This window comes from Aulonocara sp. 'chitande type north' Nkhata Bay, linkage group LG10 (assembly GCF_057382095.1).
Source record: "Aulonocara sp. 'chitande type north' Nkhata Bay isolate Kocher_YH1m ecotype deep benthic linkage group LG10, A_spYH_male_GT1.1, whole genome shotgun sequence".
NCBI lineage: Eukaryota > Metazoa > Chordata > Actinopteri > Cichliformes > Cichlidae > Aulonocara > Aulonocara sp. 'chitande type north' Nkhata Bay.
The window spans coordinates 30,721,915-30,739,725 of record NC_141353.1 but is presented as its reverse complement, the minus strand read 5'-3'; the positions used below and the strand labels follow the sequence as shown (position 1 = coordinate 30,739,725).

Here is a 17,811-nt window from a genome sequence, read left to right as displayed (position 1 = left end):
GTTGTACCAATACTTGCATGACAGACGCCAATAAAATATCTTACTAAAGGTGTACCTTTGATGCCTGAGTTGGAACAAGCTATTTTCTTGATGGTTTATTATTTGGTTTTCGTAAATACATAACATAAATAACGGATCAGTTTTTTACGACTTTTCAACCCTTTACAATGGGACATTTGGAAACATGACAAAAGAAAGAAGAAAAAAGAAAACGTCAGACGTTCCGTTTCAAACCTTTCGTTTCCTATGGTACCTTAACGCTGCAAAATCGCTTGTACTCTACGTAAATTACGTAAGCCTGCGCATCACCGACGTACTGACGTCTATTTTCAGGCGCAGGTTCTATGAAAATAACGCGACGGCGGCGGTGCGACGTTTTTACTACGCAGTGCGGGGGCGCGGACGATATGTCGGCAGAGGGAGGACCCGGAGACATTGACGTTGTTCCAGGCTGTACGAGAAAAAATACTTCTCATTAGTGCAGCGGTGAGCTATAGAGCAAAGAATGGGAAGCAGTACACACGGTGTTTGGTGTGCTGAAAGCCCGGCTGTCTCAAGCGAACACCGATTTTTGCTGTTCCGCGGGATATTCAGCAGGGACTAGCTTCAGGAAAGCGAGTAAGCTAGCAGCACAGGCTAGCTTCGCAGAGAGCTAGCTGCCTTGTTATTGTGATACCGAAACGAACCTTCCAGCTAGCATCCGTCAGAGGAACACACGGGAAAAATGGTAAGGACAGCTTGTGCGTGCTTTCCATCTAATTTAGCCAGCTTTGTCACTTTGTCGAGGTAGCTAGCGACCCGAGTCGTAGTATGTTACCGAGAGCTTGTCACCTGCCTGTCGTTTAAACACAGGGCTGAATTAACGCACGTCTGCAGTTTTAAACGATTTTCTGTCATATTATCGACGGTTTCTTCTGGTAGGGCGTTAATTGTAGAATTAGATGTTCACACTATCTTCCCAATTCTGTTGCATCAACATTTTGCATTAATTCTTTGAAATATTTCAGTATACAGTTGGATGTTTTGACAACTTTAGAGAACGATAAAGTCACATGGCTCCAGCAAATACGCGGAAATGTCCTTGCTTACTGTACTGCATACTCGGTACAGGGCAATGAGTTCAATAAACATGCATAAAAAGCTCACACGGGATCCTTGAATGATGTAGAGGTGCTGTAATTATTTGAGCCAACGGTTTATCTTAGTTCCTCATCGTGGTAAACATCATGTCAAAGGCCGTGAGCATATTGCCTGCATAGTTCCATCTGACTGGGTGTGTATATATATATATATATATATATATATATATATATATATATATATATGTGTATATATATATATATGTGTATATATATGTGTATATATATATATATGTGTATATATATGTGTATATATATATGTGTATATATATATACTCTGTTCCAAAGCATCAGTGCAATTTTCAAAGTTTTATTTGATTGAGTGAGAGGATTTTTTTTTTAAAGGTAGCTCTGCTGCTAAATGTCCTGTTTAAATAATTCCACAGCCAAAGCAACTTGCTGAACCAGTTAAGTGCCGTTTTCGAAGAACCTGTGGGCAATTTGTGTATACCAGTCTGATTTGACTCCGGTGTCATTTAACAACATTAATTCCGTCTTAGTTTATTATCCGAATATGATGAACTGTATCAGTGGGTCTTAACCAGATACAATGCTGAATAATTTTTTTTAGTGTTATTTCATGCTGATGATACGCAGTATTTATATGATGCACAGTTGTACAACAAAATACACAATAAACCATAATCATAAGTTAAGTGTGATTGCAGAGTTGGCGTGTTTGAAATTGGTTGAAATATGTAGCACATTACTTTATTACAACTGGTAATTTAAGTATTCACTTCCCTATGCTTCCCTATGTGTGATGTGTAAAGTACCAAAATAACACCTATATGTGAGACATTCTTAGATTCTAATGTTAGAGATCCTGCAACTGCCGTTGGGCTGTGCAGGGCTCTCTCTCTTCCGGAAGATGATTGAATAAAGAATTATAAATGTTTTGACCACTATGAGTCGGGTTTTCTCTGTTCTATCATGGGGATCAAAGAATCTGGTTTTAATACAAGACAGATCATCTAAATGTGGTTTGCCTAGAATGCTTCACTAGTGATGACTCTGGTGGCGAACTGTCTGCCAGAGATGGCCTCATTTGCTTAAATTTCAGACAATGTAATTGTATGGTGCAGAGTAACTCTGAAGCATAATTTTTAAAGGTAGATTTAAGTGTGAGCCCAGCATATTTGTTGCTGTTTAGTCTGTGCACAATCTTAAACTGGACTCTAAAGCAAACGTCTTTTTTTTTTTTCTTCATTTGAAACTGTGATCACTGCTAATGCTGTGTTTAAAGCATTTAATGCATCACTTTGTCATCGTGAGTGACACGTATGCTCATATGCCTTGTATCAGTCATTTAAGTTGGGTTTGTCTCTTAGTGCAAACCTCGATGCAAAGCAAGTCACACTCTCTCTCATACTTAAATATTAGCTAATCTGTGCTTGTCTGTGTGCAGGTGTACTTGTTAAATCCTATAGAGAACCTGAGAAGCTACATCAACAACCGTCCACCTCTGGTCATTTTTATGATCAGTGTAAGTGCAGTGGCCATCGCCTTCCTGACCATCGGTTATTTCTTCAAGATTAAAGAGATCAAGTCTCCAGAGTTAACCGAGGTAAGGCACACCCGTGCAGTTTTTTGAAGTAGATGAAATTATGTGGTCCTAAAACGGTAAAGTGTGATCACTGCTAATGCTGAATGTCAGGTGGTGGCCTTTGTTGCCTGCTTTATAACTAAAGGGTGCTTTTTTTTTTTCTTTTATTAAAACCATGCTTCAACTGCACTACAGGATGTAAGGCTGAGAACAGCTTTCTTGTAGGATAAAGTGGGATATATATGTATCTGACCCCTTTTCACCTGGCTCTGATGTGAGTCAGATTTAAGGGGCATTTGGAGCACATGGTGCTCTGCCAAGCCCAGTTCAAAAGAAAATGATTTGGATCTGCACATTTCATGGATTCTTCTTTTGGTCATGCACCATCTCTCAGTCAGGATTTATGAAGTTTGATCAGGTAGCTTTTAGATGATAAAGCTGACAATCAAACAACCTGCACTAAGCAACTAGCTCTGCCCTAGCTCTCGGCATGCAGAGGGAACAAGTTATGATATAATATACACATTCTCTGCACAGTGTGCAGCATGTAAATCTGAAAGGAGGCATATGCAAATGAAAAAGGTTGTTCTAGTTAAATAATTGGATGCATTGTAACCAAACTAAATATTGCACATAGGTTAAATATTGTCTACAAATACATACAGTAACAGCAACATTGTACATGAATTTCTGTTGTCATGTCTGGCAGTTAAAAACATATTCACTGTTTTCACAGGACTGGAACACCTTTCTGTTGCGCTTCAATGAGCTGGACTTTTGTGTGTCAGAGAATGAAACGATAAAGCACGGCCTGAACGAGTCGACCACGCCGGAGAGCATGGTGGTGACTAGCGGCCAGGCTCGTTCCAGCACTCAGGTTCCCCTACTGCTGGAGGACTCGGGGTCCATTAACATCTCAGTCCCCATCACCCTCACGCTGGACCCTCAGCGTCCATTTGGAGGGTATTCTCGCAATATCACTCACCTGTATGCCACGGTGCTGGGGCAGCAAGTAGGCCTCTCAGGTAGGTTCTCATATTTCTTTGCTAGGTTTGATTGCTCTTGTAGCTTCGATTAAGGAAGAAGAAAGATTGTTACTTGCCACTGCAGGTGGTAGATGTACGCCTAATACACGCCAGCTCATACAGATGTAGAGTAGCCTAAAAACAATGTTTCACAACAATATGTTGGTGTTTAGGGGTCGTTTAAAGGTTTGAAATCAAAATCGGTCAAGTTCTTAATTGCCTCTATATTTCCCCTAAATTTGTAAGAGGTATTAAATGTGTACAAGGTATTTTAAGACTGGTTAAAAAGCAGACCCTTTTGTCGAAAATCAATAGGATACAGCTAAGTCAGCTGTGGCTCAAACGGCTGTAAGTGTACTATACATCTTCAACTTCCTTGTTTAGTTTGGCCAGCATCCAAAAGTTCAGCGATTCGCTTTAATTTCATGTAAAGGCGAGCCTTAAATACTGTGCTGTTGGGATGATTTTACAGTTAGCTGTATACCAAGCAGCAAAAATATAATACCTTATATCAGTGTTATTTTCTCTTATTTCTTAATTTTCAGGTATTAAAAAGCATTTGTTTCGATTGTTTAAAATGGTGCAGGAGTCTTGATGTGACAGGTGGTGATCAGGCCTTTCAGGCATTGCTTAGCAGAGGATATCTTTGTATCTAACAAATTAGGAATTCCGCATTTGCTCTGAACCCTTTCATGGAAAGGCAAGTTTGGAAACTCGGATGAATTCTACACTCGTTGCTCGTGCTATGCAACAGGTGTTTTCTTTAATTATCATGGGAGAAACCTGTGTTCTCTATAGTGTGGAGAGTTTTTGCGTTGTGGCTGCCTTTTTCTGATGTCAGATGCATCTTCTGTTGGGCTTTTTACTTTACCTCTCAGTGCTGTGACTTTACTTCAACATGGTGAGCAAACAGCAGAGGTGTTGTGTAACGTTAAGCTGATCCCGGCGAGCCCACCAAGTGAAACATGAATTCCTAAAATGCTGTGAAGCTTCTGAATATGTCTGCGGGCTTATCTGAGTGTGCGTTAGCAAACTTTTCCTGATGATGCCCTCAGGGGTCGGTGCGTTGGTGGTTCTTGGTGTCCGGGGCTGGGCGCTCAGGTATGTACCAGCTCACTCCCAGTGACTATTTGGCCTGGTGCCTGTTGCTCGGTCAGGCCTCTTCCGGGGCAAAGGGGGCCCTCGGGACTCCGGCCTCTGGGCCTGCGGCTCGGTTCACTCTGGCACAGCTGGCTGCCGGCAGAGCCGGCGGGCACGCCACTGCAGCCCCCTCTGGCTTCTGTTCTGTGGCTACTGGGTGACCCCTCATCTGGGGCTCTCCTCAGCTCTTCCCAGGAGGGTGGCACGGATGCCCCTCCGGTGGTCCTCCTTGGGCTCTCGCACTCTGGGGCCTCTGGATGTCTGGAGCCTGGATCTCCTCCATGCCTGCTTCATGCCCTGGGGGACAGGGCTATGGCTCTCTACATCCTCTAGCAGACCATTGCATGGGGAAACCTTTTGAATACAAGCGCGCTGATCCACACAGGTGTGCACACGGGTGTTCACTCTTCATAGACATAAACTACACCTTTATTGGCTGCTGTTTCCAAGCAGCCAATAAAGGTGTAGTTGGAATGCTGCACAACAGCATTCAATATTTAGTGTTTACTGCTGTTTACACTTAGCTAGATTAACGTGATGGTGTTGTGTTTAGTAAGTTGCTGTTTTTTTGCTTGTTTTCTCTTCTTTTTCTCTCAACAGGTGATCCAGGAGATTTGTTTTCTCTTCTTTCTCTATTTAAGTGCCCTTTCTCACTGTCCCTCTTCCCTTCTGTTTTTCTTTTCCTTCATCTTTCTTTCTCCCTTTCCTATCCCTCAGTCAGGTCTGTCCCGTCTGTAACAACTGAAAATAAAATAAAATAAATAATAACAACAAAGGTTGATCAAATGGACCAATACGGCAAGGTCTTGATGATCCATTTGGCAAAGTAAATCCATTGGGTATCCTTGTTGGTCTTCAGACATCAATTCTGACGGCTAAAGAACCAAATGGGACAGGCAAAAAAAAAGAAGCAAACTTTTCCTTTTGTCTAAAGTGCTCATACACACTGAAAGACCATGTGTGTTTTCTTGCTGCTTCACTTCTGAGGTGCTGCATGTTGGAATTAGGAAGGCATGTTAAAAAAATGTGTGAAACATTACACTTGGCAGATTTCTGGCTAACAGACTCTGCTTAATGTTGCCAACTTTCAAAGTTCAGGATTTACTATGTCCACATGAAGTCCAATTTTTTAAAATTTTTTTCTATTACTTAGAGGCAAAGTTTTTAGTCAAATGAATTTTTTATATTACTTTAATGCAGCGCTTGTTTGGAGAGAGTGTAAGCCTGGTTATTTGGAAATGGCTACAGTTTACAGAATGTCACATGCAGTCAGAACGCGGTGCTTTTAAACAAGGACAGCTATCAGGAAACGGCTGTTATTAGTGTGTAAGAGGGAGTGTGTTTGTGATTGTGCTTGTTGAAAAAGGGAAGATTGTGGCTTCCTTGCATTTTGATTGTTCTAATTATATGAGTGAATTAAGTCTTTTATCACAGGAAACCAAAACAAATGATGATAAAACAACCGAAAATGTACTTTGTACATGTCCAACTGTATGAGGCTGGGGATACATTAATGTTAATCAGTATTCTCATAAAGAGAGTCAAGCAAACATACCTGTATGTGCATGTTTTCTGACAGTGTAGGTGAAACATTGGCAACAAATAACAGTTTTTACCCAAATTATAAGAGCTGCTCATCCAAACTACATCACACTCAGCACTGAACTTTGTCACAAATTTGCATTTGGGTAAGCAGCAGTGTGCGTGTGAGTACCTGCCAGGTCTGGAGTGAAACAGACGAATGGCGGTGAAAATTGTCAAAGACGTCTGTTGAATTGTCAGTAAGGTCAATTTTGCATTTAAAATAAATAACGGTGATTCAAGTTTTGCTGTGTCTGTTCGGAGTGACCCATTCTCTCCTTTTAAGGTTTCTGGTTGCAGGTTCCTGTTGCCTCAGTCACTTTGCGTCATTGACTGTAGTGTTGAACGTGTCATTTTAGATTCAAATTCACCCTTAAAAAACAAGTAGTCATCTGCAATTCTCTATTCAAAGAAAGTGATTTAGTTCCTGCTTACACAAACCAAAAATTATTGTTATTGTCGATGTTAATGGATAATGATGAACTATTATTGTCACGCATACAGCTGGTTGGAGTAACTTTCTCAGACTTTATGCTGTTATTTCTTGTTGGAAAGTGGAGGGTGGGGTTTGCTTGAGTCTTTCTTGAGGGCAGAGATCCAAACGCTGGCATGACTTTCTGAATGAAAGCGATTGTGTAACATAACATCAAAATATACTCATCTGAACTGTACTGTCTTACCTCAATTCTCGTTTAAAATTATATACTGCAGCCTTATTTTGTAAATTACATTTCATAAAGAGGCCCTAGTTTGTGTTTTATTTTATTGTGCCGGAGTTGTGATTGGCTGAGCTGTTAGCCAGGAACAGCATTATCTTGAATTTGAATGGCAACAAATGTATTACTCGGAGAGAAAAATCAAATGCAAATGCTGCATATTAGTTCTATGACAGGTTTTTTTTTTTTTTTAGTATAAATGCTTATTTTTATCATTGTACATCAAAGTTTCTCATCTGTTTAAACTAGAGTTTATAAAGCACGAGTTGCCTAGTAGAACAGTTTTTGGACTTGGTGAGAATTTCTTTTGTTTTCTCTATTGTCTCCTCCATCTGGATGAACACGTCAGTCCTAAATCACACCCAGGAGTCCACTCAGTTTGACTGATAATCCTCTAATCTCCTTTGCAGTTTGAAAAATATTGCATAAGCCTACAAAATCAGCCTGTCATTAGTTATCAGGGGGTAGCTTGGTATGAGCCTCCTGCTGCAGGAATTGCATTCATACTGTTTGGACTGTTCATACCTCTGATATTCGCTTTAGAGCTCAGAGGTTTTTAGCTTGATCTTGGGGTCATGGAAATGCAACACGAGGTTGCCTTAAAAACATTACATTGTGATTAAAATGTAAAAGAAATGAGTTGGTGACATCTTGTCGTGAAAAGTTTAAAACAATCTGCTGCTCTCGTTGTCTTTGTTTTGCCTGTAGGCCGAGAAGCTCATGAAGAAATAAACATCACGTTTACTCTGCCCGTATCCTGGAACTCGGACGACTGTGTTCTGCACGGTCACTGCGAGCAGGTGGTGTTCAGCACTTGCATGACCATCACAGCGGCCAGCAATATCTTCCCAGTCACAGTGTGAGTTGGACTGCCTCCATAACTCAAGGGAACAAGCGCACTAAATTAGTCTTGAGCTTTCTGATGCAGACTAAATGAAATGCAGCTTTGAGGAGTTTATCATTCAGTAAAGGCAATAAGTCTGCGTTGCCTTGTTTTACAGAAACATGCATTTTTGTTGTTGTTGTTGTTTGTTATTTTGAACCATTTGAGAAACCACAAAATGTGCAGTAATGTGCAGCTTCCTTTTGTAGCTCTGCAGTTAAAGTGATTTGCAAGTACTTTGTTACTACAGCGTTACATTTTGCAAATGATTGACTCACAAATATTTTTGCAGGGCTTGTGCATGCCCATGCATGGAACAGACGTATGCCGCTCAATTTGATTAATTGAATCTGTCAAGATAAGCAAGAGGTAGTCAAGGTGCAAATTGCATCACCTTGCATGTTGCAAATATGATGAAATGTGGGTCTTGTTAAAGTGTAGAGGCAGTGTGAGTGAGGCTCCATCAGACAAATTAAGCTTCATTTGTTATCTTTTACTGAACTATGCCAATTATCAGTGTAGTAGCAGTATTTTTATTATTATTTGTAGACAGTCATATTGTTTCATTGGATCAGTTGCCTTGGATACTGCTTTAGATCCCTCTGGTGGCCCAGTTGTAAACTGCATAATATGAAATTATACATTAAAAAGTTATAAATTGTTATCCACAATTTTTACTTTACTTATTTATTACTATAATTATTTAAAATTGATCAAAACCTCTTGATATGTCTGCTCTTGTGCTTTTTTTCCCCCCCCCTGTCAGCAGCTGTGGCATCTGTGTGTTGCATTTGTTTTCCTTCCTGTCCTGATGGATAATCTGTTGTCACCCAAATAAGCAATTTTTCATAATAAGGCTGTTTGACACAAATAAACATAAGAAAATATACAGAGCAGATAAACAGCAACAACATCTGTACGTTTCTCTGCTATAATATGGTGTGAACAATTCCACTGCACCAGTTAACAAAAGCCCCTGTGTTTTTGTTTGCAGGCAGCCACCACACTGCGTGCCAGAGACGTACACCAATGCCACATCTTGGTACAAGGTGTTCACCACGGTCCGCGACTCAGATACCAAGTACAGTCAGGACTACAACCCCTTCTGGTGTTACAAAGGAGCCATTGGCAAAGTGTACCACGCACTCAACCCAAAACTTACCGTGATTGTTCCAGATGTGAGTCACCACAGCTCCTCAGTTTTTGAATTTCAACAGTAGTTCTTTATGTCTCATTTCATTTAAATACGTAAAGGTAAAAAACAAAGTTTCTGTGATATGCATCCTTTTAGTGTAATTTCCCCATGATTTAAACAAGTAGGATGACTGAGAATAAGAATGGTATACTTTGTTGATAGTATTTTTTTAACCCATTGTAACACAGAGAGATCATTTAGAGGTAAATGTTCCTAAACCTGTAGTTTATTCTGAAAGGCATTTAGATCTGTACTGATGGGCGTAGGTTGTTCCAGGAACAGTGAGCTGCATTTGAGCTGCAAATGTACCAGCAAGGCTGGAATTAAATTATCATTAGAGTGGACCTAATATGCTTTTCCCCAATATATGTACTGGTACAATGTTATAGGCTCACGTTACATACCGCCAGAGTTTCAGATTAATCAGGTTATCGTACGTGTGAGTAATCCATGTGAACCAAAAGCTCAGGCCTCAGACTGCTATAAACACTCTCTCACATCAGTCTTTTGCACATTAGTCCCCCCCCAACGGTTCAAAACTTTTTATAAGGGGCAGCCAATCAAAGAAAGTTGGGGTTAAAGAACAGGAAGTTTTGATGATGCATTTTGAGGAGGAGGCGCAAAGTGAAGTTCAGAGGAAAATCGTATACTGTTGTCTGAGGTATTGACGCAGGCACCACAGTAAGTATGAGCAGCAGCTGAAGAATACACCTGAAAACTGCAGACATGTTAAGACCTCTTCTAATGAGAAATGGCTGATCTGTTTAACATGGAGCTGCAGCTGTTATGAGAAAACACACATGCATGCAGTAACTATTATACGTATTTTTTTTAGTGTACCACCTTCACCAAAAACTACAGGTAACTTGTGCAGTGAGCAATAAAGAAATCAAGCTTGTAGCCTTCTGCTTGAAATAAAACCCGAAGTTACTCTGTGACATTAAACTGTGTCTTTTAACGCTTGTCTTACTAGGACGACCGTTCCCTCATCAACCTTCACCTGATGCACACTAGCTACTTCCTGTTTGTCATGGTCATCACTATGTTCTGCTATGCAGTCATAAAGGGGCGGCCTGGCAAAGTGCGACAAACCAACCCTGACTTCTGTCCTGAGAAGGTACAACAGACACCAGCAGTGCTATATGACTTCAACAGGTAGTTTCAGTCAAGTATCAACTGACCAGTGATCGGTCAAAGACTCGCTCCAATCAATGACTCTGCTGATTTCCTGCTATCTCTGCTTTTTGTTTGTTTGTTTTGGCACATGAACTCCTTACAAACTCCAAACCAAATGAAAGAATATTTAAGCTTCCCTTGAGAGCATAATAAAGACGTCCGAATGCTGTAAGATTTGGTGTAAAAGTCTGGGTGAACATTATGGTAATGATCCTTGACTGTGCCTGGTATATGAAGTAGTTGCATCTCGCTTACAGAGGTGAAGGGAGTTCATCCTCCTTGATCTTATTGTTTGTTGCATGTAGCACAGTTCGTTTTCCCCATACACATAGCGAGTTCACACCAGTTGAGAGAGAGTGTATTTTAACATAGCTGTTATTTTTGTTTGCTTGGATAAGGAAGGTGGGGCAACAGCTGCAGATTTCTTTATCTAAGAGCTCATGTTGGGACTCTTAGTTTGAAATATTGAAGGGAGGAGCAAAACAAACAGAGTGCAGTTTGTCTGTCTTCTTGGTGTGTTTACCTCTGCATGACTCTGCCTTGGTTACACCCAAACTGGCACTCCAGTAACTGGCAGTTTCCCGCATATTCATTGGTCTGTGTGTTTTGTTCTGAAGTGGAGACCACCAGCAAGCAAACAGATGGACTCTTTGATGTCTCTAACGTAACAAACATAAGGAAAAATAATATGTGTGTTTATGTAGCATCGTCTCCAGGTTAGATTGTTGGAGCTTAAATTTGTGAGGCACATAAATGTCGAACACTCAGATCACAGAGACTATAAGCCACATTTAACCACACATTCATAACTATACAAGCAGCATACAAGGTTCTGTTCAACCTCTCATCTACTGACGATTCACCAGATAATTTGAGATCCATGTCTTTGCACTGTGGGAGGAAGCTGGAGGAACCCCACACAGGCACGGGGTGTAGCCCCAGCTTGGGTCTAAACCAGTGATGACCATTACACTGGTGCTTAACATCAACTATGCACTGCTACCTCTCCACACTGCTGTATTTGGTGTTCACACATAGGGACCTGATATTTTGATTGCGCACCTGTCTCGTTTTGCACTTACAAAGCTTGATCTGTGACAGCGTGCTGACCTGCGGGCAAAGCTGTTCAGTTCAGTCTTGCTCTGTTTATTTTCCCTTCATTGCCGGTGGGAAGACAACAGCAAACAAACAGCAGTTTGGAAGGATTTCACAAATGCAGCACCATGTTTGCAGTTTTTTTTTTTTTTTTTTTCTTGGTGGTCCAGTGGTTTAACACAGAGCTTGTCCTGTTTGCTTCTCTTGCTCACTTTCCCCACTGCTTATGTTTGCTATAACAATTGCTGGGAAACTTTACTGCACTTATGGGATCTTAATCATTTTCTATCAATTTATTTACTGTTGTTGTTATTAATATTGTTAAAGTTCCCCTATATGTCATCACTTCTATTTCACATGTGGAAGTGAGACTAGAACAAAAAAGTAGAGTTGAGTAGCAGAAATAGTTCATGTTATTTGTCATTATTTTACTAATGACTTCCTGTTAAGTGAAATTATCTTCTCAATTGTATTTGCTAGCGATAATTTAGCTTCTATTGTTTGGAAAGCAATGTGAAAGGGGAACCTAATGTTGCCTTATACATAAAGGAAAGGTTCATACTCAGAGTAGCAGGAAGTCCAGCTTACTAATTTGATTTGTTAACTTAATTTCACTCTGGCATCATGTCTGTTCTCTGTATCAACAGATAAAGAAGCCAGAGTATCTGTATCATATCAGAACTGGGGAAAAAAACCCATGGATAGTTGCATCCCGAGACAGATATGATGAGAATTGGATACTGTCTGTGTACCACTTTCTTAAGGATGCTGAGATGTAAATTTTCAAAATAAAATAGCACAAAACACTCAAAATATTGCAGCAGAAAACAACAGGGGATGCATTGGAACAGTCACCAATAGCTGATAAAGTCCAGTCGTGTTTCCCAAATAAACATCAGTGAAGTGCATCGATCAGCTGGGGGTGGGGGGTTAAATGCTTGCAAAATGCGTCTGTGTGTAAACAGACAAGTAAACAAGACTCTTGTCTTCCTCTGTCACACTTTCACCGCTCTTTGCTACATCACCAGATTTTGGTACCATAAATTTCTGTAATTACTGAAACTGAATTCCGTTTCTTTTGTTGCAGGTGGCGTTGTCAGAGGGTTAAAAAGACATCAGAGAATGGCAGGACTTACCTGTAACATGGACACAATTAAAGAAAGAGAAGAAATTAATTAAAAAAACAAAAACACGACTTACCAGTTGCCTAGTGGACCCTGGAAATACAATAAGGGACACAAAAGCTCTGTGAATGCATTACTCTTGCAATGTTGGGTTTCTCCAACCAAAGATATACAAGTGCCTGTATCTGTGGTGTAAATATTTCTAGGAACTCTTTAGTTTTGTTTTTTTCCCTTTTTGTTATTTCTTTTGATTTTTGCCTGAGCCCCCCAGTGCCATGTCCAAACATGCAGTACAGAAACAAAGCAGAAGGCCACATCCAAGAGCTACTTCTTTTTTCTGGGGCGATTGGGACTCACCTTATGAAGCACGATAGACAGAAGTGTTTTATCAAAGTGGTAAATGTTTAGATATCTTAAGGTCAAAGTGGTTTTGTCGCCCTGATAACAAAGCGTGATGTTTAATCACCTGGAACATGTTTAAGGAAACAGAAAAGCAGGTAAATAATGATTAAATCCTCAGCGTGCGCTCACCATAGCAGCTTAAGCGAGGAATGGAATAAAGTAGTACTTTTCTCTGCACCAAATTTGATGGTTTAATTAAAATTCTAGTTAGAATCGGGTTCTTTAAAGTCCATTTAGACATCTAAGTGACATTTAAGTGATTTAAGAATTTCACATCTTCCTTTTACGAACTGCTTTTGATTAGCAGTTAAAGAATTACCAGAACTTCCTGTTGTTTGTTGTTGAAATTTGTCACATATTCTTTTCTTCTTCTTTTTTGGCCTTATGCTTTCCTCTGTCAGTTGCTTCTTCACTCACCTGCCTCTTGAATTTAATTTGCTGCCAGTCACTGTGCAGCAGTTTTGGTGTTTGATCCAGTCCTCTCTGTCGCACCCAGGAGATACAGAACATTTGATCTTGCCTTACCTACGGTGGACTTGCTTGCTTGAAAATAGGCGTGGGTCATCACTTTTGTCCCTTTCCCCACATTAACTCTCCGCCCCTTTCTTCCACAGCCAAATATCACATTTTATTTGTTCTGGTATGATGAGCCTGTGGTTTGAAATAAAGCTTGTGCTCTTTGTCCTGTTATTGTAAATGTCGGGTGACCCTTGAGTTACTTTATATCAGACACTTTAGTTACGTCACCTTTTTGAAATGATAAATTATATGAGTTGCACATGTTAAAGTGTTTTCATAGATAGTGCACCTTTGGATGTCTTGCACATTTTGTTATTATCTCCTGTGATTATTTCTTTTCATGTAAATAAACTAATTGGCCTCCATGTAAAAAATAAATATAATTAATTCTGCTGCTCAGACGTTTACAATAACCATCCTTGTTTGTTTTAAAGAAAAGTTTTCATCTAATATAATGTGAAATGATAAAAAATACTGTAAATCATTTAGTGAATCCTTTGGTTATTAATAACTTGTCATTTTTAATACATCTATGTAGGTGTTCAGAAGCCCAATTTCAGCAACCATTACTCCTGTGCTCTTGGGACTCCATATATTAACAAATGCAAGTTAATCATGGTAAAAGTTTGACGTTTCTATTATATGTAAGGCATCAGTCGCAGAGTCATAGTGACTGAAAAATGTGTACTCTGACTGGTTGGCAAGTGGTTTCAGGAGGTTGCTGGCTGATGATCGGTGAAATTGATCGCAAAGGGAGTGCTGCACCAGAACCTGGCAGATCACTTTGGTCTGCTATAGCTTACATGAAGTAGGGAGATTTCACAAGGTGCAGCTTTTAGTTTGACGGTGGACTGTTTCCATTTTCAGTTTGCATCATACTGTTTGGTTTCACTACCATTTGGCAGTTAGTTGGCAAGTGTTTACAGACATGTTGTTGTTCTCCATGCAAACTACAGGCAATTCTTTGACTCTGCTTGCAACCAGCAAGGTAGTTTTTGGTGTTGCACTGTATACCTTGGTGCAGTTTCACCTAATGACAGGCAGCCTCAGGCAATCATTTGCTAACCAATAAAAGAATACACGTTTTTCTCTGTTAGCCAGTGGTTAACGAAGGTTGCTGACACCTCTTTCATACGACAGTGTGCACTACTCCCCCTAGAGGACAACTTAAAATGCCTCCAAGCAGAAGAGAAAGAAGTAGGAGGAGTTGGTCCACCACTGAGTGCATCAGAGTTTGAGAAACGCTGAAGTGGCAGTTTCATTAAATGTGTTTTTGTAAGAGCGAGGTGCTGCTGGTCTCTGAAGGGAGTAGTAAACACCAATGGTCTTCCTGTTCTTAAAACAGGAACACTGAGTTTCACAATAAAATTGTGTTTTTTAAGGAGGCATCCAAAGCACTCTACTAGCCAAGTGTAATACTGGTTTTTGGATGTAATGTATAACAAACAATTTGCGTTTTACCAGAACATACTTTCATTTGAGAATACATTATACCATCAGAACAGAGGGACTATTGCAACATTTCACTATTAAGAACTGTAGCAAATAAGAATGTACTTTTCTTTCAAAAAACAAGGGCAAACTTCTGAGCAGCAGTGAGAATACCATTATCATATTTATCCATTTATTATATATTAATTATTAAACTAACATTTGTATTATTTTGAATGACATGAAACTGTGCAAAGACTCATTTTGTGTGTGAATGTATGAGAGTGAGTTTTGGATGAAGTGTAGCTGCAGACTGCAATTCTCTGAAATCTCGTTTCCGAGTGTCTGATTTTTGAAAAGGATTCTGTTTCAGAGACAAAACAAGTCACCTCCCCCGACTTCCACCTGCAAAACTTTCAATCTGTTGCTGTTTGTTTGCGTTTCTCTCTGAGAGCAGCACATATTAGATCTGCAAAAACAAAAAGACAGTGCTGTATGTCTGCTGGTTTGTTGCATTGGTCTGTGTCCAGAGAATTGAGTAAAAACCTTCCTACAGAAGTAAAGATTGCCTGTTTGTAATTACGTATTTTGTTTCCTTTTCAATAGCATTTACCGATACATTTAACTTACCTCTGCTATATTTTTGCTCCATAATTGATGTACTTGTTGAATGTACTGTTTTTATAAGCAGCGTAATCTAAATCTGAGATGCAAGAATTCCAAGTGATTCAAAATATGTTATATAAATATATAATTTTTTTTTTTCCAGTTTGGGAGGCTTTACTTGAATTGTGTTGTTTGTTTTGATTGGTTTTCCCGTCATGTTGTTGTATGAAACGCTGTACTTAACATTTGCGTTTTTCGTGTGTATGTCAGTGAATGACTGGTTTTGGTTGTAATGGTTACGATACCCCCCAAACATACACACAGAAAATGATGCTAGAAAAAGTCTTCCTAATTCTATTGTTCAGATGATGAGCATGGATCTGTTGCGTTCTCTCATCCATCTATTGTGCTCCCACCTGCTTTTGTTTGTTTTTGTCTTCTTCTTTTGGAAGATCTGGCAGCTCTTATTGGTCTGTTTGGGTATGGATGGGTAGCCGGGATTGATTTAAAGGAACTTGAAGTTGTGAATGAAGCTGTCTTAACACGTATCACTTGCATTTACCTGCTTCATATCCTTTTCTCTGCGATTTTCACCCCCCTCCCTTGGGTTAAATTTGCATCTCTGACTGCAAAAAATGCCTTAACATTGTCTTTGCTTCATCTATCACATATTGTAAATCGCACAGGAAAAACTAAAGCAAATCTTAACTATTGTGAAGTGTACATTTAAAGGATTTTAAAGGAGCAGATGCTTGCTGTTGTAGTTTTCAAATTACTCCACTATATCACTAATGACGTGAAAACAGTTGCGCCATATTCACCTTAAGTTGCACCATGTCGCTGTGTATGGAGGACTGAAACTGCCAAAAAAAACACAAAGCTCAGTGAAAGAAGGTCTTAGTCATGCAGTTTGCTGAGAAAAAAACAAGGAAATTTGAGATGAAATTGGTTGCAAAGACTTATGCGGTGCTGCATTACAAACCTTGCGATTGCTTTGCACCCTAATAGATTGCCACAGTTGCCCATATCTTAGAGGGAAGATGCAAACTTGCCAACTTACTACTGGGTTTCTTACCAACCACAACAGGTTGCAGCGGTAAGGTAAGGCAACTAAAGCAATTGAAAGTTTTTCAGTGGAGTTTGCAATCAGTTGTACCTCCTGGTTGCCAGCAACCACTTGCCAACCAGTTAGGGAATGCAAATTGTTCCCTAGCGACTGGACGGTTGACATGGCTTTGCCAACCAGTTTCCACGCCTTTGTCACATCTATATGCCGCCTGATTGGAGGGAGCTGTTTGTGCAGAAAGTTTACCTAGTAACACGCACTGTATGACTCCTTCAGATGTATATTAAAGCAAAAAATGACTAAAAATAAGAAAATAAAAAAGTAAATTATGAAACAGGTGGCAAATGAAAAATACAAATAATATAAAAGGAAAAGCAAAAAAAGTGAAATTAATTCAAAGAATACAAAATGACAAAAACATTTAAACAAATCAGCACATTTAACTAAACGACGCCTACATTTATTTTAATTTGTTTCATCTGTGCTGTTGGCAGTTTCAAGCTACCATACCAGTGTTTTGTGTTTTTTGCTATAACATGACTCCAATAAAAGGTGCCCTTCCTCCTCTCTGTCATCCTTTTTGTCATGTTAGCAGCGCTTACAGGCAAATATTAAGCCAACTCTGTGCCTTCTGCACTGTCGAGCTGCATCCTCCTCCCTGTACATACAGTAGATAGGACCATAGGTTTTAATGTGGCTAGGATGTCATTCAGACCCTTTTCCTCCCCAGTGGAACTGCTGTAAATGAATTCAAGTTTAAATAAACAGTCTCTGAAGTTCAACCGCTCTTCGTCTCTGACTCTCCCTTTATCCCCAACACCACAGCATTTATTAATTTAGATTAGGGAGATTAATGATCTCCCAGGGAAAATAAACTAATTTGGCTCTACCTAAAATAAGAGGTCAGAGAAATATTAAGATCTGTAAGCTCTAGCTCTCTCTGCATGAAATAAGGATTGTACTGGTGATGTTAACGTATTTCCATGGCATCAAGACACTTTAGCATTACGATAAAGTACATGGCATCAGTTTTTCCAAGTTCTTCACATTATCTGTGTGACTTAAAGGGCAGATGGCAGCAAGGCAGAATTACCAAGTAGGGCCTGACCGCTGGAGATGAAGAAATGCCAAACTAGCCCTCGAGACCCAAATTGCCAAGCAATCCCC

At 39.8% G+C, this 17,811-nt stretch overlaps 1 protein-coding gene across 2 annotated transcripts; it reads left to right on the top strand.

The window, feature by feature from the left end:
* The first annotated feature begins 373 nt into the window (after nucleotides 1-373).
* Nucleotides 374-17,430, top strand: tmem248 (transmembrane protein 248). 2 transcript variants are annotated; one of them, XM_086309487.1, is made up of 7 exons: nucleotides 374-727; nucleotides 2,548-2,706; nucleotides 3,422-3,710; nucleotides 7,856-8,006; nucleotides 9,025-9,208; nucleotides 10,199-10,380; nucleotides 12,584-17,430. In XM_086309487.1, the coding sequence occupies exons 1-7, from the start codon at nucleotides 725-727 to the stop codon at nucleotides 12,636-12,638; spliced, it is 1,023 nt and encodes a 340-aa protein (XP_086165613.1). In that variant the 5' UTR covers nucleotides 374-724; the 3' UTR covers nucleotides 12,639-17,430. The 2 variants fall into 2 exon arrangements, with proteins under 2 accessions (XP_086165613.1, XP_086165614.1); XM_086309488.1 differs by having other exon boundaries at nucleotides 375-727; nucleotides 10,199-10,342.
* Nucleotides 17,431-17,811: the final 381 nt, after the last annotated feature.

What these genes read in the sequence shown, in the direction of transcription:
- tmem248 (XM_086309487.1), top strand. An exon ending in GCAGCAAGTAGGCCTCTCAG is followed by an intron (nt 3,711 to 7,855) that starts GTAGGTTCTCAT and finishes TTTTGCCTGTAG; the next exon opens with GCCGAGAAGCTCATGAAGAA. An exon ending in TTACCGTGATTGTTCCAGAT is followed by an intron (nt 9,209 to 10,198) that starts GTGAGTCACCAC and finishes TTGTCTTACTAG; the next exon opens with GACGACCGTTCCCTCATCAA.